We start from the raw sequence: 26,405 nt of genomic DNA, 5'->3' as shown, positions 1-26,405 counted from the left end.
GAGATATTTGGGTTAAAAACATTTTTCCCTTTCAGAACTCTTTCAATGGTTCTCAAGAATACGCCAGAAAAGCTTCTGCGTTAGCACCTAATCCACTTTTAACACTGGCTCAGGTCTCTTTTTACCATGAGAGTGTGCGGGGCTGGGGCAGGGGCGTCGGCCTGATGGGCAGCGCCTTCTCCGACAGCCGCCGGAAGTTCAAAGCCCAGAACCGCGAAGCACCTGTTGCTGCAGGGCCCGGGACAGAAGGAAAGTCAGGACGCCCAGGAGGCGTCCGCAAGCGGGAGGCCGGGCAGCGCAGAAGAGGAAGGGACAGGAGAGGACAGGCGACACCCACGTGCAAGCGCAGCTGCTCGCAGCTCTCGGGGGGCGGGGCGGCGCGCGGGGCTTCCCTCAGCCCACATCGGTCGGGGCGCAGCCAGCGGAGCGCCAGCTCCCCGCGTGCAGAACGTCTTGGGGTGCAGGGCGCGCGACTCCGCGTGACTCTGCGTGTCCGCGCCGCCCGGCGCTCGCCGCGGGAAGAGGCGCCGAACTACAGTCCCCAGGGTCCCCGGGCGTGGTGGGCGCGCGGTGCGGGGCCCCGCGGCGGAGCGGAGCGGAGCGGAGCGGGGCGGCGACGCTGCACCGGAGGCGTCTGGGTGAGCGCGGTGCGCGCCGGCGTGGACGGGCGGGACGCGGGGGTCGGGGAGCCGCGGCCGCCCGAGGAGCAGGGGAAGGCGGAGGGCGGGAAACGGAGCCAAGGGAAGTGTGAAGGCGACACCCTCCGGGCCGGAGCAGGAGTCGAGACGGGCGGGGACGGAGGGACCCAGCCCCCTGGATTCCTTCGGCGCCGCGCAGCGGGTCTCGGAGGATCCCTTTCTCAAAAAGACCAGAATCAGCCACCGAGCGGAGAACTCTAGCGATGAATTCTGATACGGTCTCTTCATTTTCTGGAAAATTGGTTGTATTTCTGTGGGGTTTTTGTTTTGTTTTGTTTTGATTTTAGTTTCTCTCTTTCTTCTTCTCCAAGTATTTCTTTGTCAAGTCATTCTCCTCGCCCAGAGCTGCATCCTCTTCCTCCTCCAAGAGACTTCGGTTTTTCTTTTCTTTTTTTTCTTTTCTTTTTTTTCTTTTCTTTTCTTTTTTCTTTTCTCTTCTTTTCTCTTCTCTTTTCTTTCTTTCTTTCTTTTTTTTTAAACTTTGCCCTTTTCAGAGAATTAACTAGATCAACCCGAATTCTTTGCACTGAGTGTTCTTGTCTGTGGAGAGAGGCGTCCGATTTCAGGAGTAACACCTTTTCCCCAGTTTTCAGTCATAACACCCTAAATTCACAATAAGGCTTAGGCTGAAGAACAGTCTAACCATTTGCTTTGGATAGACGCTATAAAAAGTTTCGAGGCATAACAGTCCCATATTTATTAAAAACTTTAACTTACAAAATATTGATGATTCTTCACTTACAGGCTGTCATGACCTCTTACCCCATGTTTTCCTGTAAGAGTTTCACAGTTCACAAAGTCAGCAAACTACTCATTTACTTCGTGTTTTGCTCTGTACAAAGGTAAAAAAATTTTAAGCTGTGCCTGCCACATGGCTTACAGTCTAGAAGAGAAGACAACTCTTAATAAAAAGCAAGTGTTTGGGTACACAATTATATTCATCTTGGAGGGTCAGGGAATGTTCCCTAGCTTGTAAAGTGAGTTTTAAAAGTTGGCTAGTCTGAAGGGGTTGAAGTAGGAGATAGGACAGGGTAGGTAGCAGCAACTGGGACCAGCGAGGCTAGGCTAGAGATCTGTACAGAGACCCAGACCAGGGAGTTTGATTTATTTCTTGGAAGCCAGGGGGGCAGTTATTGGCATTTCCTGAGCAGGACAAAAGGCAAGGTCGGACATGTTCATGCTACCGGAAGATTAATCTGGTAGTTTGAAGGAGGAGAAGAGGATGGGGATTAGGACGGTGATCTCCAATTCCCATGTCATTCTCCCCTTGAATATTTTAACCAATCAAACTATACTTCATTCGCTTAACTTGATTTCTTTCGGTCAGAGACATAACTACCAGTCTGAGCTTCTGGACCATCCTAAGAATATCAGCGAAACTGTCCTAAATATGAAATAAATGCAGCTAAAAGTATAAGAACATGGAAGTCTTGTGTGAACAGCCTAGTACTGTTCGATTTAGAGGACTTTTAGGGCTGAACTCAACTCTTGGGACTCTTATCACTTGAGCCTTCTTGAGCCCCCGTGGGCCCCTGAGACCTGAGTTGTGCCCATTGGTATAGATAAGAGGTAACAAAGGGTAAGTTATGAGAGGGCAGTAATGGGGGAGGGAAGATTTGCAGGAAGGAAGATAACAGAATTGAAATGACTTAGTCCCTGAATAGACAACAGTAGTTAGGTTTGAGGAGGAGGTACCAGTAGAGCTGAGATGACAGGAAAGGATGCTGATAAGGGAATAATAGTAGTACTTACTAACGTCCTACAGCCGTCAGACAAGACTTATGGAGGGGGCTGAACTTGTACGAACTGTGCATCTGGCACTGTGGTTAACCACTTTACAAGAATTAATGCACTTAACTCTCTCGACAACCCTATGAAATGTGATTACTATTATCCCCATTTACAGAAGGGAAAGTCGAAGCACAGAGAGGTTAAATAACAGTTGCAATGGGTTTTTAAATGTGCCAGTGTCTTCAAAACTGTAATATACCCCCTCTTGTTGATTACCTAGAGATATCACTGTATTTGCTCTAAGCCAACCATCTTTTGTATAATTGTCATTAAATGCTATCTGATTATTTCTTCAATGGTTAGACTTTGCATTTGTGGCTTCAAATTTTTATGTCTTACAGTTCAAAAAGTAATAACATTTTCTATAACTAGTAAGTGGCAGAGCTGGAAGTTGAATCAGGCAGTCAAGCCATGGAATCAAGGCTATTAACCAGGATGCTGTGTTGCCCCTCATTGCCTGTTTTGAACAATTTCTTGGCTTTTTTACACTGGACAGATATGCTCTCTGACAGATGACGAGGGATCCTTTTGCCCCAAATGAGTGAGGTCAGGCTGACTCTCTACCGGTAGAAGTTAACATCCAGCTACAATCTGAACACTTCATTCAATCAACCAAAAATTCATCAGTTTTTAATTGGACACCAGGCGTTCAAGGAACACTCAGTGCAGGGAAGGCAAAGGCGAAAAAAATATATTCCCTTTCCTGGGGAGCTTGGTCTAGTGGGGAGAGGCGAATGAATAATTGCGATTGTCTTTATGTGGTTTAAATAGAGCTGGGAAAACAGAACAAAACTGGTCAAAATTAGAATCCAAAAGGATAGTTAGGTAAATCCAAAGATACTTACATAGATTACATGAGAGCCTTAATATTGTAAGTGCTGGTTTTAGGTGAGATTCTTGCTTAACAGCAGGAAAGTATGGAAAAAGATAAGAATGTCTCTTTTCTCCTGACCATATCTCAATTTAAGTAATAGTAATTCCTTATATATTTGGGTTCCCTGAGTTAAGTTCATGTGCTTTCTTGGGTCTGTTGTTTTCCGCCTCTGCTCTTTGAGTTTCTGATTGCCTCCGTCATCTAGATAGATAAAATGAGAGATTTTCCAATGGCATTTTCCCAGCACATTGCTCTCTTGTCTTTAAAAAATAGTTTCCTCCTCTATAGAATTAGGCCCTGAAATTCTACATTCTTCTCACTTGCTCTCTGAGTTTGCATGATCGTAAGAATTTTTCCCAGTTCTAAACTGGGAACGGACCTTGCCCGGGAGGTTTATCATTAATCGACATTCCTTGAAGAAGAGAGTAATTATGTTGTATGTTTTCCATACCTCTTACAGCAGCTCAATGGCCTCCCCAAAGAAGAGACTTCAAGGTCTTGTTGCTGCGACCATCACGCCGATGACTGAGCATGGGTAACTATCGTTTGGGGTCAACGGTGTCTGCTCTCGCTCCACCATAGCGGACAGGTGTCTAAGTAATAGTCCCTTAGACTCTGCTCCTCTGTAGTATGGTTGCCAAATGGCAGCTTCTGTCATTCGTCCTCTGCACTGTCTCTGACCCCAAGTCAGAGAACAGGTCTCCCTATCACAGACAGCGCAGAGAAAGGCAGCTCGCTTTTCTCCCAGGGTCTGTAGTTCCGCAGTGCAAGTTCTTGGATTTTATCACAGCCTTGGCTTTTCCAAAGAATGCCAGTGGAGTTGGACGAGAACTTCATTTCAGCAGGATTTGATATCCAGCACTGGCCTGGCCCTCTAGGGCCTGTCTCTAGACATCTGTGTGGTTCCAGCCCAGGCTGTGCGTAGATGTGATGAAGATGGAGAAGGTAGCTTAAGAGGAACCCCTTAGGCATGTTGAAAGCCTCATTTCCACGTTGGTTAAATGTTGGGGAGCCTGCAGGAGTGGGAGGTAACAACAGATGATTGCTGAGAAATCTTACCCAAACAATTATTCTGACTTCCAGATGAAATAGAATGGAGTCCATTTGCTTAGACTGTCAGATAATGCTCATGTGCCATACATGTCTGTGCACGATATAGAGCTCTTGCCTGGACATTGCTACTTAGAAAAAGGGGATTCATCCACCTCCTGGATCTAAATGTTTTTGACCTGTTAGAGGAGTCGATCTGCCAAAACAGTCAGAATCCTGGCTTTTTTAAGCTTCTTTCTTCCTTTATAAAATATGATGGTCATACCTACATCATGGAGTTATAAACATTAACAGATTTTCAACGGAGCAATGCTTAGCACAAGGTCAGTATGCACTTAGGTCAAGACTTCCAGTTTCTAAGAATCATGAAAAAGCACATCTTTGCTAGATCTAAGTAAAATTCTTGCTGAGATGGCATTTAGATTACTCAGTGAGTAATGACCTTTTTTTTTTTCTATTGCTTCTCCCTTTCCATAAGTTCTAGGAAAGACTAAAATCAGCTTTTTCTCAATGTGTCCGCCACTTGTTACGCAGATAAAACAGAGGACATGTGATTGCATGAGCAGGCAGAATTTACTTCCTGTTATGGAGTAAGATCCTGTTTGCAGACTCAAAACATGGCATCTGGTTGATACTATTTTCATCTTTTTAATCAGACCCCTCTTAGCCTAGAAGTGACTTCTCGAAAGAGAGTCTTGTCCATTCATCGGGGACCCACTGAGAGTGTCACTGTGTTCTTCCTCCCTACTCTGCTCTTTTCTTGGGACACTAGGCCCCGTGGGACAGAGGTGACCAACATGACTCTGCTGTATCCTTCTCTATTTCTCAAGTACCTCTCTCTGGTCCTTCTGCCTCCATTTCACTGTTTCCTCTTTTTTCATCAATTCTTTTCTAGAACCCTCACTTTCCTAAGGTCCAAAATCAAGATAATAATGCGTTTTTTTGGTAAGGGACTTGTAAGAATTAAATTAATACATTCAAAAAGTATCAAGCAGGTAGCAGACACATAAACTATGTCAATGCCCTTTCCTCCCACCGCCTGCTCCATCCAAACATTCCTACAGATGCAAAGCAGGTTTGGCGCATCCACCAGGAGCAGGCGGGCATTAACCTACAAGGGAATCTGTACTTCTGACATGTTTCCAAGAGTCAAGACAAAAAGAAGGGTCCCATGGAATCTATCACGTAGAAATTCTGCCTGGTAGCCTGCCATGGTGGGAATTCTAACCTGGCTTGTACTGTATACCATGGCCTCCATAATTCAGAATGGCTGAACAAGAACTATTTCCCTGCATCCTTTTTTTTTTTTTTTTTGTAATTCTAAGGAATACTCCTTAACGAATCAACTGTCTAATTATGTTGATGTCCTCGAGTGGGAAATTGGCAGAAAGAACTTAATTAAGTAGATTATCTGGGTTCTTAACCCCTAGCTTTGCTGCCAACTGGCTGTTAGACCCTGGGGAAGTCTCATTACCTTTTACAAGCTCCCTTTCATATTCTGTAAAGAGAGGAGTTTAATCTCAGGCCTATTTGAATTCTGAGCATCCTCAGTCTTCTTGTGTTATGTCATCAGGGATATTGGGGTGATCCCCATTAAGCAAGAATGGATAAAATATCCACAACTCCAGTTTATCCTTTACACTAGCCCAGTGAGCTTCCTTGTAAACAGATCTAATCACGCCACTCTCCTCTTTAAGGATCTGAAACCTAAGCCTTTCTATTCCTTGTATGGTCTGTGGACCATGTGCTCCAGCATCACAGAAGAGCTCTTAGAAATGCAGAATCTCAGGTTCAACTACATACCAGAGAATCAGAACCTGCATTTTAAGTGTTTCTGGATAATTCTTTAGCATATTAGAGTCTGAGATGGATCGGTCCAAAGATTAAAGCCCAGACTCCCTGGGGCGACACAGGAAGTCCTTTGCAGTCTCCTTTCCTGCTGCAGTCCTGTTCCCCCCAAATACCTCATACCCTTCCTTCCCTCTGTGCCTTTCCACATCCTGTGTCCTCTGCCTTTTCCACCACCATCCTCTCCTTTCTCTATGCCACTTGAACACTTCTATTCAGCCGTCAAAATCGTCCTTCGGTGATTCTTCCCCATTTTCCTAAAAAGAGAGAGTTATTCCCCTGTGATCTCACAGCACCCTGCTTACACTTTTCCACATTACATCAGAATTAATTATTTATAATAATTTTTACAATAACTGTTTGTTACATGCCTGTCTCTCCTAGCACACTCTGTGTGGCTTAACCTTATTTACCAGATTACTTATTGAATACCAGGCAATATATGAAGACTGAGCATGTATCTTATTTATCTTGGTATCCTCAGCCTCTTGGACAGTGAAAGGTAAATTTTTGTTATTTCACGAGTGCGTATACTACAGGGAAGGATAATGCTGGTGGTCAGGAAAAGGGAGGAAAGGAAGCCAACACCGATTGGCTAAACACTATGTGTCAGTCATCATGCTGGGCATTTTAATGCACGTGTTCCAATTTAATCTTCACAACGATCCTGTGACAAATCCGTTATCTCTATTTTTGTGGTTGATGGTACCAAGAGCCTAAAGATTAAGCTGCTTGCCCCTAGCCACGTAGCTGGAAAGAAAAGTCTCTACTCATTCCAACTCCTGTCTTTTCTACACAAAAGTAAAAGACTTTTGCTTTCCTTAGTCATTTCAACAAGTCACTTTTTTCTTCGTGCAAGGACACAGTCATTAGAACTGAAAGTCCATTTCACATTGGCCAAAATGTCAAGGAAAAGATTGTTTGTTCCCTTGAATGCCCTTGACTTTGCTGTTGGAATCTCTACCACATTCTCTAGGAAAAACAAACCCATTGCTCTGGTCAGAAAGGGCCTGGCCCACTGGAGTCGGATTATATATAAAAAGACTACGGTTGGGTGACTAAGTGACCTGGATTCCCAGAACAAAATGCTTTCCACCTCTGGCAAGGCGGGGCAGTTATAACCCCTGCTCGCTTCATGGCTTAAGGAGTTTTGAAGTAGCTACGTAGTTGTTTTGCCAAAAACACACATCACTTCCATCAGATTTTGAATGCTGAAAGATATATATGAAAGAAAAAAAAAATGGGAAGCCAGATTTTCTGATATGCATGCCAGATCATGCCAGTTATGAGAAGAGCCTGTCCTGTTGATTCTGTATTCTCAAATAAAGTGAAAGTCTGTGTGTCATGTACCAGGAGAGGAAATAAATAGCAATAGGGATTTTCCTCTGGAGAGGTATTTCAGAAAAATTCTGTTTTCCTTATACCCTAAGAAAAGAGATGTAACATAAATGTAGTATCACAGTTCACTCACTCAGGGCCTCTACTTGTGGTAAAAATAATTTGATAAAAGTTCCCTCCTCTTACAGAGTTTGGAAGTTAACTAAATGTCTAAGAATAGACCATTACCTAACTTATGTTCATACAGTGAAATGCTGTGTAGCCAGTATAAGAACAGAATATCTGAAGATGTGGAGAAATAATTTGGAATGCTAAGTGAAAAAATATTGCAATAATGTATAATATAACTATATTTATTTAAGAAAATACTATGTTGTGTATTTGAGAATAGAAAAATATCAAACTAATAAGAGTAACTATCTCCAGGGAGATCCTGACTGGGTTTTTTTCCTCCTTTTTTTTTATTATATGTACTTTCAAAAATAAATTATATCGCTTCTGTAATATGAAAAAAGTTAAATACTTTTATTTAAAAAATAATCGTGGCCCTTAGGCAAAGAATCTGAACCCACGGGAACTGAAATTAAGACATTAAATTGGAGTTAAGTATGAGAATGACGACAGCAAGCATGGGATTTGGTTCTGGGCCACTCTCCCCTGAGGTGGCCAGTGCTTACAGGTGTTCTTGGGGCTCATGGAGGAAGAGAAGATGCAATCGAAAGCCAGTCCAGCCTTTACAAGTGAACTGGCTTGGCCATCCCTCACTTCTATGAGTACCAAGCCCCAAACAGCTAGCCAGTGAAAAGAATAATTACTTCTCATTGTTTCTGTTCCCTCTAGTGACTTCCTGCTAATTGATACAGTGCCTGCAGCAATGAATATGAACCCATAGGGAAGGAGAGTAGCTGGGAAAACAAGGAAAGGAGCAAAGTCCCCAGAGAGAATTGTCATCCTGTTACCACCCTAGCCCTGCTGTTTGGGGATCCTTTGTCACAAATACGGTAAAGCTTCAGGTGATTTCACTGGGCTCACTTGTGACTGGGGCCACTGAGAATCTCTACCAAGGGCTGCGAATTTGTACCTGCAGTCAGGCAGGGATCAATCCCTGAAGTGACCTGGGGCTTCAGTGCCTCCATAGGTCATAGCCACTGTGCTTCCCAGCCAGTTGGTACTGTGTGGAGATGTAGGGCTGGCCTTGTTAGATCTTCTGGCTTTTCAAATATAGTCTGTTTTTAACATGAAAAAGAATTTTAACATCGTGAAAGTAAACAGAAACCCATTTGGGGACATCCCTTTCAAACCTCTGACCTCTCTAAGGAGAATTTGGTAGTTCCAAAGACTCTTAATCTGAGGACATTTTTGGGTGACTGAGCTACTGCCCTAGAAGTTCTACCATTAGTGTCATTTTTGTAGGTTAGGGGCATTTTATAAGCAGCAGCAAACTGCTTTCTTGAGGGGACAGATAACTACCACCCATTAGCAACCCTAAGCTGAGTGAGATTGTCATAGCCTGTTGTCCATCAAGGCCTAAAGGAGTCGGGAGATGGTGGGGGAGCACGTGTCGATGGAAACACTACTTGCGAAATCCATAAACTAGCATAGAGTTCACTGAGGGAGGAGAAGGAAGCGTGGCTTTCGCATACTGTCCTGGATCTGCCCTAGGGTGCAGCCAACTCCCTAGAAAGAGGAGGGCCCCAGAATAGGCCAGACAAATAGCAGCTCTCAAAAATGTGAGAAGGAAGGGGAATCACAGAGTTTCACCCTATTTATTATTCCAGGTCTACCTCCTTCTCTATCTTCCCTAATTAGAATGATCAGTCTCTCTTCTGAACCCCTAGACACTTAATTTTTAACTCAGTCATAGCCTTCACATTTTCCTCAATATTTTAGTTATTTATATACGCTTTCTCCTTCACTCAGTTAATGTAACAGTGAAATTTAAAAGCATTGTGCTAGTGGGAGCATAAGCCGTTTTTAAGGCAGAGATCATGGGTATTTCATCACCATCATAAGTACCGGCATCACAGCTCCCAGAACCTTAGTCTTTGTTGAGCGTCGGTGCTGTGCCAGGTGCAGAATAGGGATTGTAAGATATAAAAGACACACTCCCTGCCTTCAGGAAGTTCTCGCTCCAGCCTGGAAGGTGGGCACAAATAATTGATGTTCGTAATAACAGAGACGTGAAGTTTGCTGAGGATGCGAGGTATTTCCGGTTTTCATCACTGAGGAGTGATAACAGCAGTAACGATTGAGCATTTCATTGGACCCAGATACAGTAATGATATTGGGGCTGAGCCATTTGAGAGGGAGTCTGCTCCCTTTGGAGGCTTTCTACCTACATTAAAGCGCAGCTGTTCTCAAGCGGCAGGCTCAGACTGGTCGTCGTTTGCATGTGGAGGGCAGTGATGGCCTGCACATTCCTTGTTTTTGTCTCTGTTTGGTCCATTCCCTTTGACACATACCCTTTGATGTCTTTGTTTTTTGTATGCATCAGATTTTTTGTTTTGTTTTTTGTTTTTTAAGGAATACAATAAGTAAACGAGAAAAGTATGTTAATAAGGTTAAAATTAAATTAGGATTCTCTGGCCACACTGACAAAAATGAAAATGGCAGCCAGCTAGTAGTACTTTGTGTTCTTGGCAAACTAACCATAGATTCTGCAGCATTTAACACAGACTTGTCCCACAGTTTCCCTTTGTGTTTTTTCCCTCCACCCCGCCATCCTCCCCACCTGTATTTTGATAGAGAACAGGTGGCTTTATACACTTTGTGTTTGAGTCGGTTTCTAGATTTTAAAAATAATGTGATTTTTAAAGAAAAGGGCTCTTATTGCTTTAAACATCAGATCCTTACAAGGTCAACACTGCGAAGTGCATGCAGATCACATGGGGATCTTGTTTCAGTGCAGATTCTGTCTGGGTAGGACTGTGTGGAGCCTGGGACTCTGCGTTTCTAATAGACGCCCCAAAGAACAGATTCTGCTATTCTTTGGACCACACTTTGAGAGGCAAATTGACAGCAAAGTTCCTTTCCAGCTGTTAATCCTCTTTGATTTAAAGCTAGCAAATACATATGGGTTTAAGCCTTCATTTGTTATCACAAATATTAAGTGCTAAAATTCTTAAATTATTAAGATTGAATTTTCCTGTTTTGTAAGCCTAGGAAACGTTCGCTTCTCACCAAGTGGAAAATGTGAAGTTCTCATTTCACCATGACCCCAACCATTACTCTTTCCAAAAAGGACAAAAGTAACTACTTTTTAAATATTACTTGTGATGATTTTTAAATATTAAACGTAAATCTTTTGTTGATAGCTAATAGTGTTTCGTTCACATAAGCGAGGCGCACATGGCTAAGTAGAGAAATAACCAGACTCAGGAGAAAAACTAAAACCGGGCTTTATTCAGAGCAGGCTAAGAATTTCAAAAACTGACAAGGTGGATTTTAAAAACTGTTAATAGCAGTTTGTAGACTTGAGGATTGGTTGAATAATATTCTAAAAAGAGACTAAATATGCATTTTCCCATTTTTTCCCTTTGTCTTTTAGAGAAATCAACTTATCAGTAATTGGTCAGTATGTGGATTATCTTGTGGAAAAACAGGGAGTAAAGAATATTTTTGGTAAGTCATCTTTAAAGATTTCTCTACATATCTCTAGCTCAGTCCTTAGAAAGTAGCTCTCACCTGATTACTAGCCAGGAAGTCACAGTGTCATTGACTGAGTCTGGCTAAGCTATGTAAAAGTTGTGCATTTGTAGATTCATCGATTTTAGATCTGAAAAGCACCACAAGAGATTATCTAATTTGGTGGTGTGCCTTCAAAACAGCAAAAGTATTATTGGTATCTCCATTTCAAGAAGAAAATCTGTGGTTCAGATATGTTATTTGGTTGCCCAAGTTCACTCAGCCAAGAAGTGGTAATGTAACAACACATCCCTGGCTCCTCTCTCTTAGGCATGGGCTTTATTCTGTCTTCACCCAGACTTTTCATATTGTAAATGTAAGAAAGACTATGAATGCAGCACACAGAGGCATCACAGGCCTAGAAGTTAGCCTCGTTTATCCGTAGACGGTGGAGATGAAAAAATCAGCCCCTGAACGTTTTAAGCCTGAGACCTGCGGTTGCGCTCCCCCCAGTGGTGTGTTCTGGACCTCAGCGCCTCGGGTTGGTTGTCATTCTGCGGACACAGGATCCCCTTCAGAACTGGAGGCACCTTGGTCATAATCAGAGCAGATTAGAACTTCTGTGAAAAGGCCGTATGTCAACCAAAACCTGATTACAGAACCACTCGGTGTCCCCTGCAGTGCCAAGCCATAGTGGGGAGACAGATTCTTCCTCCTCAAAGGGAGCATCCTCGAAGACCTTGGGGTCTCGAGACCCCAAAAGAGTGATAAAAACACTCTTTCCTGCTCCGCCTCACATCCCTCCCTCTTCTTCACCCCCCAGCTGGAGCTCAGTGTTTGGAGCCCCAAAGTGCTGCCATATGCATTAGGCCCCAGTAATGTCCCCTAGTGCTATCTGCATCCTTCCTACGATCCATTAAGAGAGGACTGTAGTTGAAGGGAAAGTTTGGGAATCACACAGATCTGGATTCAAACTTCGATTATTTAGTGATTCGGAACCTCATATCTTCATCTGTAAATGAGAATTATTTGTACTTCATGAGGCTGTTGTGAGAAGAAGTGAATATCTAAGAGTGCTTGATATAATAAATATTAACATCCTGGTACTTTCTTATGAATTATCATTAAAAAAATAAATTGTCTCAGAGTGCTACCATGTCGACCTATGGCAGAGGCCATTTTAGATCTGTACTGTACACCACTGTCCTCACCCATAACTCCTACCTATGACTGCCTCACCATCCCAGTACTGGTGTTGGTTTTCCTGCCATTCAAGCCCCAATATCGAACTGGGTGGTGTGTTTGGAGATTTGCTTAAAACATGGGCAATTATCTCTGTCTTTATTCCAACTATTTGCTCTCTGCCCCTGATAACGATGACAGATTTGTAATTACAAGTCAGAATTAACCTCCCAAGGTGAGGATGCAAACAGGACTGAGTCTGAGGTGAAAATGGAAACATGTCATTTGCCCTCCCTGAACCCATCCTCTGACGTTTCTCCCTGTCACCTCCTCTTAAGCAGAGGTTTCTGACCCTGCCCCCAAGCGTTGGCGTAGGACAGGCAAAAGGTATTGGTTGGTCCCACTGACGGAATCTTTGTTTGGAACAGTGAATGGCACAACGGGAGAAGGCCTGTCTCTGAACGTCTCCGAGCGCCGCCAGGTCGCAGAGGAGTGGGTGACAAAAGGGAGGAACAAGTGAGTGGCTCCACCAGGATGAAAACACTCACCTGCAAGAGCCGTACCCAGTGCAGCTCTTCCCAGATGAGACGGCCTCCATGCCCTCTGGGCACAAGTCAGGCTCAGGCCAGCCTGTGGGAAAATGAGCAGGGACGCGAGGCTCCGGGCACTTTGGCAAGGAGCCGTGGCAGAGGTGCCCTTCCTTTCTCTGTGGAAGGGCAGCCTGACTGCAAGACACGCCTTCCTCGCAGTTGCTGGGAACTGCCGCTCATCTACCTACCAGGCCAGTCCTCGCAGTTATGTGTCCTTGGCCTGAGGGGCTAAGAGGGGAAGGTGCTGGTGACTGATTCTGCTATGCTCCTGGCTCTTCTGATGATCAGTTCATACCCCTTCTCTTCTCGGGGTGGATACGCGATGCTTCCTGCAGCCCTGCTCCCTCCCAGGTCTTCTCTGTGCTTCCTCTCTGGTCTTCTTTATGAGCGTATGATCAGCATGCTCTTTGTGGTGCTTCCTCTTACTGTCTTACTGAACTTTCTGCGTCCTCTCAACTTCAGTGTGATGATGTTTTTGTTATAACATTCAGGCCATGGTAAAACAAATTGGATGGTATCATTTCAATAAGCATATTCAAGTAACCACGTTTTATTTGTTGTCTGTTATGTCGTCGTGTTATGTACGTGCTGTGCTGGTACCGGAGATGTAAAGCAGGTGTCTGCCCCCATTGCTTACCGTCCAATGGAGATGTCGCCTCGTGAAAACTAACGCTCAGATCCTTCTGATAAGTAGTAGAAACAGGGATCAGAGGAGGGAATGATTGACGGTATCATAGGTGGAAGCAAAACTAGGGGGTACGCCCCATGGGGCAGTGAAAGGTATGAGGAGGTCATGTAACAAAGCTGCTGGTCAGAGCGAAACAGGACAGTCGGCTTCTTTTGTCCTGTCACAAGTCTTCTAATATCCTTTAAAAATTCCAACCTGATTGTATTACTTCCCAGCTAGGTCCCATCTTCCTAAGATATAACAAGTCAAGGATCAATGGAAGACTCAATGATTGGGCCTAAAGGGGAATGTGTGTCCCTCCCTGTGAGGATGAGATCTGTGTCATTCAGGGTCCCTCAGAATGCCCGCTAGGTCGCCTGGATTCACAGCTAAGTCTTACTAATCCTACCCTGAGAAGACCAGTCTAACTGGGGCCTCTTCCCATGGGGCCATGTGGAGCACCTCCAAAGGTGAACACTGGAGTCTCGGAGAAAACCTCACTTATGGCCAAATTCTGAGGACTTATGAGATAGGAAAAAGCTTTTTACCATGAATTCATTTCTCACATGGCTGGTTCCTGGTTGTACTCTTTGAGGAAACTTTTTACCTCTAATGACAACAAAAAAAATTCCTCATTTTTACACCTATCTTTATGTACATCCAGTACAACATCTACAACGCCTGGTCAAAACAAGTACTCAAATGTTGATTAACCAGTTACTGGTTTCAAATTTTACTGCTTAGTTGAACTTTAAGTTTTATTCCCTGGACATTCTTTTTAAAAAACAAAACAAAACAAAACAAAAACCCATAATTAGATTAATTTAAACAGCAGACTATAGAATTTAAGTCTTTTGAGATTGAGATTAATGAGATATTAGGTAGCTGCTAAAGCCAGCACAAACCAGGATGATACTGCTTTCCATAAACTTCAAGTGATGCAACAGTGTTTTCTCTTTTGCAGGTTGGATCAGGTGGTAATCCATGTAGGAGCACTGAGCCTGAAGGAGTCACAAGAACTGGTAGGCACGTAGGTCCATCTGGGAAAGATCACTCGAGGGGCCTCCATTTTTATACTGAAGTTAAAATCAGTACCATTTTCGCTACATATTGGATGCTGTGCTGGAGAATACAAGGTGTGGGACCTCAGGGAGCTCATCATCTAGAAGCAGGCACAGAGCCATAGAGTAGCCCGAAGTGATGGCCACCATAGCAGAGCTTTGAATAGGAGATGGAAGCGCCTCTTCCTCTGAGCAAAGTAAGGGTGGCTTTAGAGGTGGCTAAGTTTGCAGGTAAGGAGCAGAATTCGAACCAACCTCAGTTTCCTCTAGGAAATAAAAAGCAAGGCCATCTGCTGGGCATAGAGGAGATGGAAGATGGATTTCAGACACGAGGGGTAAAGATTGAGAATTGCTGCCAGAGAGTGAGAGAGAACTGAAACCCAGAAGACGGCCTGCCCCCAAGTTCATAGCAGCACTACGTACAATAGCCGAGAGGAGGAATCAGCCCAAAAGCCCATCTAAGGATGAAAGGATCAACCAGATGTGGTACATACATACAGTGGCTTATTGTTCAGCCTTAAAAAGGAAGGAAATTCCTCCTGTCATAGCTACAATATGGATGACCCTTACCGAAGACATTATATTAAGTGAAATAAACCAGTCAAGTGAGTTAGGAGGGATTGCTATATTTGGTCTGTTTCCGGCACAAAGCCTCTAAAACCCTTGGAATTTCCTGTGATGAGAACAATAAAGGTGTCTCTTGTTATGTTAATGAGTGAGTTTGGAAAGCACCTGAGGATGGGAGAACCAACCAAGTGATTTACTTGATTTAAGGATTGGAACTGTCAGTCCCAATCCCCTCAACCCAATCTCTGGGGAGGGGGAGGCTTGAGTTAATTAGTCACCAATGGCCAATGATTTAGTCAATCGTGCCTATGAAATTATGCCTCCATAAAAATCCAAAAGGGCCGGGTTCGGAGAGCTTCCGGGTTGGTGAACAGGTGGAGATTTGCAGAGGGTGTTGTGCTTGTGTTAGGAGAGGGTGTGGACGCTGCAGACCCTTTCCCCATGGCTTTCCCCTCTCCGAATCTCCACCTGTTCACCAACCTGGAAGCTCTCTTCTTGCTGTTTCTAAATTATATCCTTTTGCAATAAACTGATAATCTAGTAAGTAAAAGGTTTCTCTGAGTCCTGAGCGAAATTTATCTACCCAAGGAGGAGTTGTTGGAATTGCCTAATCTATAGCCAGTGGGTCAAAAGCACAGGTGACAACCTAGGCTTACCACTGGCATCTGAAGTGGGGGCAGGGGAAGGAGACTGAACCTTAAATCTGTGGAATCTGACTCTCTGTCCAAGTAGGTAGTGTTAGAGTTGAGTTGAATCGTAGGACACCCAGCTAGTGTCAAAGAATTGCTCGTTGGAGTGGAGCAGCCCTGCACCTACACACATCAGAATTGTGACCAGATCCGTACTGGTCTTCTTTCTTCTTTTAAAGGCCAAACATGCAGCAGAAATAGGAGCGGATGGCATCGCTGTCATTGCACCTTTCTTTCTCAAGCCATGGAACAAAGGTAAGTAGAGACCTTTAAATGAGCAGCGCCTCACATGATCCACTTCTTTTTGCCTTCATTCACAATGATTATATTTAACTCATGAAAGTAAAGTTTTAAGGACTGGAGGCCTGAAGTTACGGTGGCACAGAGCTGTCCAGAATATTTGGCCTCCCTGGATCCATAAAAGAAAATACTTCGTGAAAGGATTTCAGCTCTTTTGCCAAGTTATCTGATTAGATCATCTCCCAACCCCGCCTCCCCACAACCAGGTCAACCTGTAGGTGCCTGTTTGGGTCAGGCGTCCACCCCTTGTCCTATTAGTTGTGCGCAGTGTCAGAGTCACATGGTAAAGCGTGGGACCATTTTTCTTAAGAGGAATAGAAGTGCTGAGCATTTTGAGACTACAGGTTCCATTCAAGGTTAAGTGAGTGATGAATTTGAAAAGAAATTTCACAGAAACGTCTATTGTTTTCCAGAATATCAAGTTATTGCTTTCTCCTCTGCTTTCTCTATGGAAACTGTGGTTTCCAAGTATATTGAGTCCTTTTAATCCTTTTGATTGGCAAAAAAAGGAAATAAAATTTTAGAAGGATTAAAAACAGACAAGATGTTATTTGTATGCATGATTAAATAAATGTGTAACTAAATATATAATGGGTCGAAATTATCATGAAATATCACCTATTATTCGTAGAGAGAAAACAGTTGTTAATATGATAAGTGGTTTAAATACTGCTACTTAAGAAATTTAAATTGAACATATTAAAGTATTTTTTTCCACATGGCTTTAAAAATTTTTACATGATACTTTTTCAAAAGACAAAGGAAAAACAACAAGTTAAACATAATAATTTTGTCAGAAATATTTATCACAGAGAGAACACAGCATCACAGTATTCAGCTGAAGAACGTAAGACTGTCTCTCCCACTATCCAGTGGCGTGGAAAAGGCAAACAATTCTGCTAGGTTTATTTATCAACTGCAGAGTTATTGCAGTTGGAGTTCACACTGGATGATGTAGAAAGTCCCAATTCCTCAGTAAACTAGAGTGAGCTCTCTTCTGATGTATCTGGATTTCTCCCCAAAAGGATTGAATTCTTGTGAAATGTGCTTCTGCTTGTCCCTCTTTGACCAGATGTTGATTATCTTTTTGTTGTAGGATTTTCTCAGTTACAACTCTATTATTCTGATCCTAATGCAATTCCTTGTTGTTCACCGACCACACTTAACCCCTCCGTGGTAAGAGAACAAGAGTCCTACTTGATAGGTATCTGGTTTTTATAAGACTATTACATGAGCTCTTCTTAATAGGTGGAAAGATTCACACCAGTTTTTTAATAGTACTTTAGTATGGTAAGAAAGAGATCATATCATTTTGGCCTTTCTACAGAAAGAAAAATATGAATGAAGTGAGTTGCAAAGACATGGCAGTAGTAATCTCAGGGATGGTAAGAATGGCCAACCAAGAATGTTCAGCTTCTGGAAAGGATGGCTGCATTTCAATAGACAGTTCATCCGCTAGGGAAAGCCAGTATTTTACCTGTGTTCGCATAATGACTTTTCCTGCTGCTCTTTCAGATGTCCTGGTTAATTTCCTAAAGGAGGTGGCTGCTGCTGCCCCAGCACTGCCATTTTATTACTACCACATTCCTGCCTTGACAGGAGTGAAGAGTAAGTACTGCTTCTTTCCATAGTTCTTCCCCCACCCCACGTCTTACCCTATTGCACTAAGAAGCCCTAGTCCTTCCCACCCACCCCATGTCATAAAAGCATAACACCGTCGACTAGATGGTTTCAGATGCGCCAAAATAAGTACCTCTTATCTTAAAGGAGTCAGCATTTATCGATCATCGACACAACCTTATAATGGAAGTTGAGTGTAAGAGTTGGCCCGTAGGCACTCTAGCAGACACCCTGTGTCCATCACACACACCCCTCCTTCACATGGGAAGACACAGCCCGTAAGCCCCACTGGGAAAAGGACTGTGTCTGCTTTGTGTCCTACTGTATTCTCAGTGCCTGACACATAAAAAGATACTCTGGCTTTTTCGCACTTTTCTTCTAGCTTTTCTTTTGTTATTACTTCTCCAGCAGGAAAATTGTTACAATTAGGTGAAAAATTTTAGGAGATTTTTTTTTTTAATCTCATTCCTTTCTAACTTCCTTAAAAGGAAAAAAAATGGAAATAGTTCTTTATAAATATCCATCCATAGTCTTCAAGGAACTGAAGGCTCGGGGCTATAATTTGATGAGTACATAGGAGCTACAAGGCGAGGGCAAGTGGTTATGTCCAACCTGCAGTCAGTTCCAGCTGAGAACAGCCCTTGGCAGCTCAGTGCAGATGTGCAGGCTCGATTAGATGTTATTTGATATTTTCTGGAGATGTGCAGATTAACGAAGCATTTACTGTTTTGAGCAGTTCGTGCCGAGGAGTTGTTGGATGGGATTCAGGAGAAGATCCCTACCTTCCAAGGGCTGAAATTTAGTGACACGGATCTCTTAGACTTTGGTCAGTGCGTTGATCAGAACCGCCAGCGCCAATTTGCTTTCCTTTTTGGTGTGGATGAGGTAAGTCACTCCTCGGTGTATCCCACAGGTTAGTTTCCCTCCAGAACTATTTATGGAGCTGCTTATGTAGTAGCATTTTCTCTCTCGTTCATAAAAGTGAATATTCTTTGTCTGTTTCTGATTAGCAACTGTTGAGTGCTCTGGTGATGGGAGCAACTGGAGCAGTGGGCAGGTAAGTTGGACTCATTTTTCCCAATAGTTATAAATGTATAAATGGTTATTTTAAAAAAGTACCCCCCCCATAAGAGGCAATGATTACCAAAATAGTTACACTTCTTGCATGTACATCTTTGCGATAGAAGTTGTCTTTCTTCCCCACATTCTTTCAGTGAAAGAGAATTACGTAGGGCTTAGCAACTCAGTCATTGTTATCAGAAGCTTCTATTGCAGTTCGAGGTGAGACACAGGTGCTGAAAGCATGCACAGAATTTTTCGGTCAGGAATTATTTGATCACAAATAATAGAATCCCATTTGAACCAGCTTATATGAACTAGGGGGTTATTTCAAAAGACTAAGAAATTAACCAAAACCCAAGAGGAAGAAGAGCAGCCAGGCCTAAGAGAAGATGAGAATATATAACTACAAAGCTCTCGACAGTCAAGGCGACGTGTTCTCCATCTATGGTCCTGTGGAGACGCTCACCTCTGCATCTGTCTGTACCACTCTTTATTTCACCCTTCCTTCCTTCTCTCCAGACGGGCTTTCTCTGCTTCCGCATGCACATGGTCAATCATGGCTGCCCAAACATGGAATCTCAGGATGTCACTAGGTAGTTCTGCCTAGTCAGATGTCCGCCTAAGGTCCTATCCGCTGCAGCCAGGAAAGTAGAATCACGTGGCCTGATGCCTACTCATCAGTAGGCTTAGGGAAAGCAGGCAATTCGATTAGCATGGCCACTGCACATTAACCTAGTTCATTGGGAATGTGCCTGCATACAGATTTAAATGCTTGCTCTAACTGAAAGGGCATTTCTTCCCAGTAGGAAAAGTACAGGGGAAGAAAAATAACAGTCATGACATGTCTTAGAGAGCATGTTCTTGATAAAGAGTGATTTCAGTTGGAAAGTCTTTTTGTATGTGTATGATATTTTTTAAATTTAATGCATCTAGACATCAGTTGGAAAGCCTTAATGGCTTGTTCACCAAGCCTGGGTGGGCTGGAGGGACATTTCTATGGAGGAAACCTGGCTTTCTGCATTTGCTAGCCATAGAACCTTTTTTCCCCCCCAGGAAATTTTAACTTTTTTGACTCTTGTTTTTTGGCCTCCATACCAGAAATTTTAATTGTCAACATAATTTATAAGCAAAGTACACTTGGTTAGACCTCGTGTCTTTTTAATTATAATCATATTTCTCTCTGTCTAACTGAGGACACACCTAAGACCCCTGGGTATTCTGAAACTCCTCACTCGTTTATGTACATGTTGCAACTTACGGGTGCTTCACACCTACAAGTGACTTTTCTCAGCTATTATATTTTGTTTTCCTTACTTTATTACCGGAGTATAATATGAACTTCACGTTCTTGGCATCCCTTGCCGTTAACTCCAGGGTCTACATATATGAAGACCATTCTGTTCTTGGTACATCAAGATAAATATGTTTTCTGATACTGTCTTACTATATAGGAAGTCATTAGCAGCTGGGGAAACATCCTTGTCATGAATTTATTTAACCCTCTATCTTTATGGTTTCTCTAAGAATTCAGCAATTAGTCTAAGATATTTCTTTATTGGTAAAGTTAGAGCTTTATTTTAAAGTCTGCTAGAACATTTTTTCAGATCAAATGACTTATTCTCACTTCATTTTTGTTGAATCATAATAGATGGCAGCATGAAGTGATGGAAGGTCTTTGTGATGACTCTGTGGCCCTTCTTCGAGCCATAGTTTCTTCACAGAGAAGGAGGAACCAGGCCAACTTTGCAGGGCTTTGAGAAGATGAGATGGGATTTATGTCAAGCACCTAGAATATAATAGGCACGAAATAAATGGCCTCTCGTTTTATCATTATCATTATTAAAATTATTTTCTAGACACTGGTCTCTAGGCAATATATAAATTGTCAAGGAATTTAGGAAATCTGTTGGGATTGCCCTTGTGCTACAGTGCTCCATTCCCCCACTTCCTTGGCTTGAGGCTTTTAGGTCTCGCCTCAGATACTGCATTTTACCCACAGTCCTCACCTCGCACTGCACCCCTGTGTGTGCCCTGGGGCAAGTGTTGGCCTCGGTGGCTCCCTACCAACTACACTTCCGGCTTTTACTTTTTCTCTTCTTTCTAATTTTATCCTTTTTCTTCATTTTCCTTATTCCCTTGGGTATTCTCTGCCTCCCCTTGGCACTGCCTAGTATTGCTGGAAAACTCAAAACCGAAGACACCTGATCCTCTAAATAGATTTGGGCCTAAAAATAAGTCTGGAGCATATGGTGTATTTTTGCCTCTTAAGCAACAGAGGAGTGTGAAGATCTGGACCCTTCCCACCGGGTTATTGATTCTGCAGTATATGCCGTTTTCTTTCCAGTACCTATAACTACCTGGGGAAAAAGACGAACCAGATGTTGGAGGCCTTTGAACGAAAGGACTTCTCTTCAGCCCTGAACTGTCAGGTTAACTTTTTTCCTTCACATAAATCTCAGCCTTTTTTCTTTTCCATTTGAGAATTCTTAGCCTCTCTCATCCTACCATACCTGCCCTCATTAAAATCACCTAGCTGCCTCTTTCTTTACTTTCCTTCTGTTTCTTACTTTTTCTTGTTTAAAATCAAACCTGTCCCCATTATCCACACTCCCGCCATGTCTAATCAGGACAGGGCCCCTAAGGAAATGACTCCTCTCTGTTCCTCTGAGAAACGACCTTATTTTTATTCTATGTTCAAAGTATTTTTGTGACCGTAAAATAATAGTGATAGATTTCTGAGAAAATGACCACATGCCATCCCCTTGAGGAGGTCACAACTGAGTCACCAGAGTATCTGAAGAAGCTAAGAAGCTAGTAACCTAAAATGGGGAAACTCAATCCAGAGTCAGAGCAGTTCAGTCGTCTTCACCTTGGAAATCTCCCGAGAACAGAAAACATCCAACAGACAGAAAACAGGAGCCTTGTGGGTGACCCAAAAGGGGACACTGGCTTTGAAACAGGAGCAGAGAAACAGCAGGAGCCGATGTGCTCTAGGGAAGAGTCCGGGGGAAATGGCGGCTGCCGTGAATGTTACGTGGAAGACGGCCTAGCTGTCCAGGGCACGAAGTCCCACTGGGCAGAACCAGTCTCAGCAGCTGGGTAGTGTGTGTACTTCAGGTAAAGAAAGAAGTAGGGTAGGCACAGGAGAAAGGCTTTTGGAGGTTGAGAGGCAAGGGAAGTTCAGGATAATGGAAGTTACCAAGAGGAGTATGTCAAGAAAATAAGTGGGAATGAAAGGCATAAGCAAGACCAGACCAGAGCAGGTGGTCTGTCCGGAGCATCGAGCCAGCCTAAATTGACTTCCTACTTAAAGTTTAAATAACTTATTTAATATCCACCTTTGTTCGGCCCCAGTCCAGGTGAAGCTGAGAGCAGGAACAGGATGGAGACTTAGGAAGCTGTGCCAAATAAATTAAACATCGACAAGACTTGGGCTTAAATTAAGATAAGAAGTCTGAATTGTGTGGACTCTTCCATCTCTTTGCCATTCATGGTTTTCTTTTTCCATAGTTGGCCTGAAAAAGTTATTTCTGAAAACTCCAAACTGTTCTGAGACGAATGTCAGGGAAATCACAGGCTGGAGGAAACTGCGAAACAGCTATAATGGAGATCCTTAGTGATTTTTTTGGCTGATCCAGTTTCCATCTATGTTTTTTCCCTTTAGTCCCATCAAAGAAATCATCCCACCCAAAACAGTATCAGTAAAGAATTTAGTTTACTACATTCGTTTCTTCTTACAGAAGGCAAATGCAAGTGGGTCTCATTTACTCATTTATTCATATGGCAGGGGCTGAGCCGATGCCAATAAAGCTGGTCTCTGCCCTAAAGGAATTTACAGTTGAGTGAAGAAGCAGGCAAATAAGAAGTTAGGGCTAAACTTAATCATTCTCATAGACTTAAATGCCATTCGTTATATTTGTATAAGTGAAATGACACATGTACAAAAACTTCCTTAAGCATCGTTTATAATAGATGGAAAACATGGAAACAGCCCAAATATCCATCTATAAGGAAATGGTTAAATACATTATGTTTGAGTTATGCAATCGAATTATATACAGCCTTTTAAAAGAATGAGATAGTTTTATAATTACAGATCCGGAAAGACTTGCATGATATATTAAGTGTTAAAAAAGCAGCAAAGTGTAGACTCGTGAATGTAACGTCCTATAGTTTCTGTTTGAGGGAAAAAAGAACATATACATGTATGTTTGTAAAATTCTGGGTATTAAAATTTTTTTTCTGCATTGAATTTTTTTATTACTAGTGTACAATTGATTAAAACATCAAAGTAAAATGTTACTGAAAATGCATCTCTAAATGAGATGGATGGGAGTCTTTTTTTATAAATCAGGTCATGAATTCATGGACGACTGTTACTTGTGCTGGGATGAGTTGAAGTTCAGCATCAATACTATTTCTGGTTTTTGTTTTTAGAGAAATAAGTGCTGTGAGACCCTGTTCATATAAATTAGTAGGTAAGACTGGAAGAAACTTTGTTACCACACTGTCACTCAACTCTTTTTGAGTCATATGCTGGAAATCAGAACATTTGATCATTGAATCATTTTCAGCTAACAACCTGAATAGCAACATTGAAAGTAGTGTTGAAAGCAAAAAAATTGAAAATCCTATGATTTTTTTTAGAGGACGTGTTATCCCTCAGAGGAAGCACTCTGTCACTCTGTTGCCGCCAATACCACTATTTGATTTGCTCCTTTATTTGGTTCTCAGAGGCGTCCCAAGGCGACGATATAGGCAGTATGTCTTTATTTTTTCAAAAATAGGAAAAGGAAGACTGCGAAAGGGGAAATATAAAAGGACAGCCTGTACCTCCATTATGGGTAAATCCTTATCATGATCAGTTTTTAGAAAATAGCACTTATGGAAGTTGAGGATCTAGAGATTTATTCCCATAAATCTTAGCCTTGGCCAAGTGTCCCTTCGGTATCTTAGAAAGAACCCCAGAGGTTAGCGTATCCTGGTTCGAAAATGATGGCACTAGCTGATAGGTTTGCCTACGTGAGCTGGGTGGATAAGGGTACCTTCCCTGTCTCAACTCTCTATCATACAATTCTACCATTGGAACTTCTTTTTTTGCACGAGTCCGTTTTATGAAACTCACATGTACGAAAAGACCCTACTTTACCCTGGGTGGTCTCAGCCGCCCTCACTTGGCTGCTTCTCCCCACTCTGACAGACTTTCAGGGAACTAAGGCGTGTGGACTTTTTAGTTTGGGGTTTCTGTACTTTGACTTCTAAATTCTTTAAATTGTTATCACGGTTCAGTAATACTAACTATAGATTTATTTGTTCCTTTCCAGTTCTGCATTCAGAGATTTATCAATTTCGTGACCAAACAAGGTACGTTTTCCGCCTTGTCTGCTACTGGAGAATGTAAACAAAAGGACATTTTTTAGAGAAAGCGATGAGGGATTTTGATCACTTTCTTGGACGGTTCAACAGGAACACCTTTTAATGCTCTGTTGCAAGTAGTTCTTTTTCCAATGCCGACCTTCGGGGCCAACCCTGTAAAATGGTGAAGTAACCCAGCTGAAAGGTCTTTGGCGCCCTTTTACAAGTCTCCTCCATTTTAGCAATTCATTCACTTCCCCTCTCTACACTCACACACTTCGTATTCCTTCTTTCTACACCATCAGCACTCCCTCCCTTTATTTGCCTCTGCTCATTACAATTCAGCTACCGCAGTGTGGCTGAGTTCAGCCTAAGTGCCTGGAGGAAGGCGGTCTGAATATATATCATATTAAATTGTGAATGACTGATCGCTCTCCCTTGAGTATTCACAACCTGAAAAGAGTTTATAAACACCAGTAGGCTGAAACGGATGGAGGACTGGATAATATGGCAATGTAAAATTTCAGGGAAATATCGTGAATGTGAGAGAGAAGCTTCTCCAGAGTCTCCTAAGTCTTATCCTATGACACATGACAAATGCCAACATTCACTCCACTTCTGGAAAAGATTGGCCTTTCCTAAGAACCTGGATCAAGTCCAGAAAAAGTTTTAGGTTTATTCTTGGCAAACTTCCCACCTCCCTTGCAGAGCCATCCTGCCTTTTCCCCGCAACTCTTCCTGAGCCCTTCCCTTAGCCTGTGGCTTCTATTCCTTCTTTTACCTCTGAAATGTCTTTCAGATTTTTGTATCATCTGTCCTCAGGGTGTGAAACTTGTCGGTTTTGCATTTGCTGGCTCTCAGGCAGCTTCTTTGTCCTCCTGTACTTTGTAATTTTTAACTCTGAATTCATCTTTAATGATTGTTGTTCTCTGGGGAATCCATCATGCTCTAGGTTGTGAGGTGTCCTATCAAGTGGTTTTACACTTGCCTCTGCTAGGACACTATCGTTTCAGTATTTAGGTTAATTTCTTTGTCTGGTTTCTATACCAAGAGCATGATAGAAATATGGATCTGTCATTCACATATGGCACAGGCTTGGGATTTCTTTCATCTTATCTTGTTTCATCCACAGCCCTGGCAGAAGTCAAAATCCCTTGACTCTGTATCCCTAGGCTAGTGGGCCAGGTTTTTTTTCCCCCCCTCTGGCTTTTTGTAGAAGGCTGGCTACAGCTTTACATAAGGAGTTTGAGTCCATTTCCTTGCTATGTACAGACCCAAGGCTTCATCTAGCATTCCTGCCCCAGGTTTATAAAACCAGTCCCAGAACAACAGCACTGAGTCATAAAGTACCTCAAATGGTGTATTTCTCAGGGACTTCTTTGAAGAGCTTGAACTAAATCCTGTCCTAGAGATGATATAAGTCCTAGTCATTTGATCAACAGCCGTGTATCCTTGAATCAAGTTATCCTCATGGATCATTTGGCCTCAGCTCCTCTTCGTCACTCTCACCTCTTTATTCCTGATACCTTTGGTCCCTCCCTCTTACTTTTGAGTTGACTTTGAGTCTTACTGTGTTTCGTTTTACAGGTTGTCAATTTGTTAAAAATTTCTAGCATTCCCAGCAGGAAGAGGGATTCTCTATGTCTCTGCATCTACTTTATTGACTAGAAACATTCCCATCTTTTATTCCACCTGACGCTATCATAGTAGTCACTGTAAAATCTCCTCTTTGGAATGTTTGTGGCAGAGTGGACAGTCTCAGGCACATCTCCTCATTTATTTTTCCTGTCTAGGTTTTGGAGTGTCGCAGACTAAAGCCATCATGACTCTGGTGTCTGGGATTCCAATGGGCCCACCCCGGCTTCCACTGCAGAAGGCCTCCAGGGAGTTTACTGACAATGCAAAAGCTAAACTGAAGAGCCTGGATTTCCTTTCTTGCACCGATTAAAAGGACGGAAACTTGGAAGTCTGTAGCTAATGCCTCTCTATCAAATCAGGGTGTGTACACTGAGATGTAATCCCCTTGAATGGTGCACTTATCTCTCGAGGACTTTTTAGATGAACTTGAATTGAACTCTTTCCTAGCAAA

The 26,405-nt window shown here is 42.7% G+C and overlaps 1 protein-coding gene across 2 annotated transcripts; it reads left to right on the top strand.

Annotated features, from left to right (window-relative positions):
* Positions 1 to 249: 249 nt before the first annotated feature.
* On the top strand, positions 250 to 26,405 carry NPL (N-acetylneuraminate pyruvate lyase). 2 transcript variants are annotated; one of them, XM_039881296.1, is made up of 12 exons: positions 257 to 638; positions 3,813 to 3,898; positions 11,147 to 11,220; positions 12,834 to 12,921; positions 14,627 to 14,684; positions 16,159 to 16,234; positions 17,795 to 17,887; positions 18,636 to 18,784; positions 18,910 to 18,956; positions 21,306 to 21,390; positions 24,286 to 24,325; positions 26,110 to 26,405. In XM_039881296.1, the coding sequence occupies exons 2-12, from the start codon at positions 3,831 to 3,833 to the stop codon at positions 26,262 to 26,264; spliced, it is 933 nt and encodes a 310-aa protein (XP_039737230.1). In that variant the 5' UTR covers positions 257 to 638; positions 3,813 to 3,830; the 3' UTR covers positions 26,265 to 26,405. The 2 variants fall into 2 exon arrangements, with proteins under 2 accessions (XP_039737232.1, XP_039737230.1); XM_039881298.1 differs by lacking the exon at positions 21,306 to 21,390 and having other exon boundaries at positions 250 to 638; positions 26,110 to 26,247.

Source organism: Pteropus medius, unplaced genomic scaffold, assembly GCF_902729225.1.
Source record: "Pteropus medius unplaced genomic scaffold, Ma_sr-lr_union100, whole genome shotgun sequence".
In the NCBI taxonomy this organism is placed as follows: Eukaryota; Metazoa; Chordata; class Mammalia; order Chiroptera; family Pteropodidae; genus Pteropus; species Pteropus medius.
Note: the sequence above shows the minus strand (reverse complement) of the source record. Positions and strands in the feature narration are given on the sequence as shown.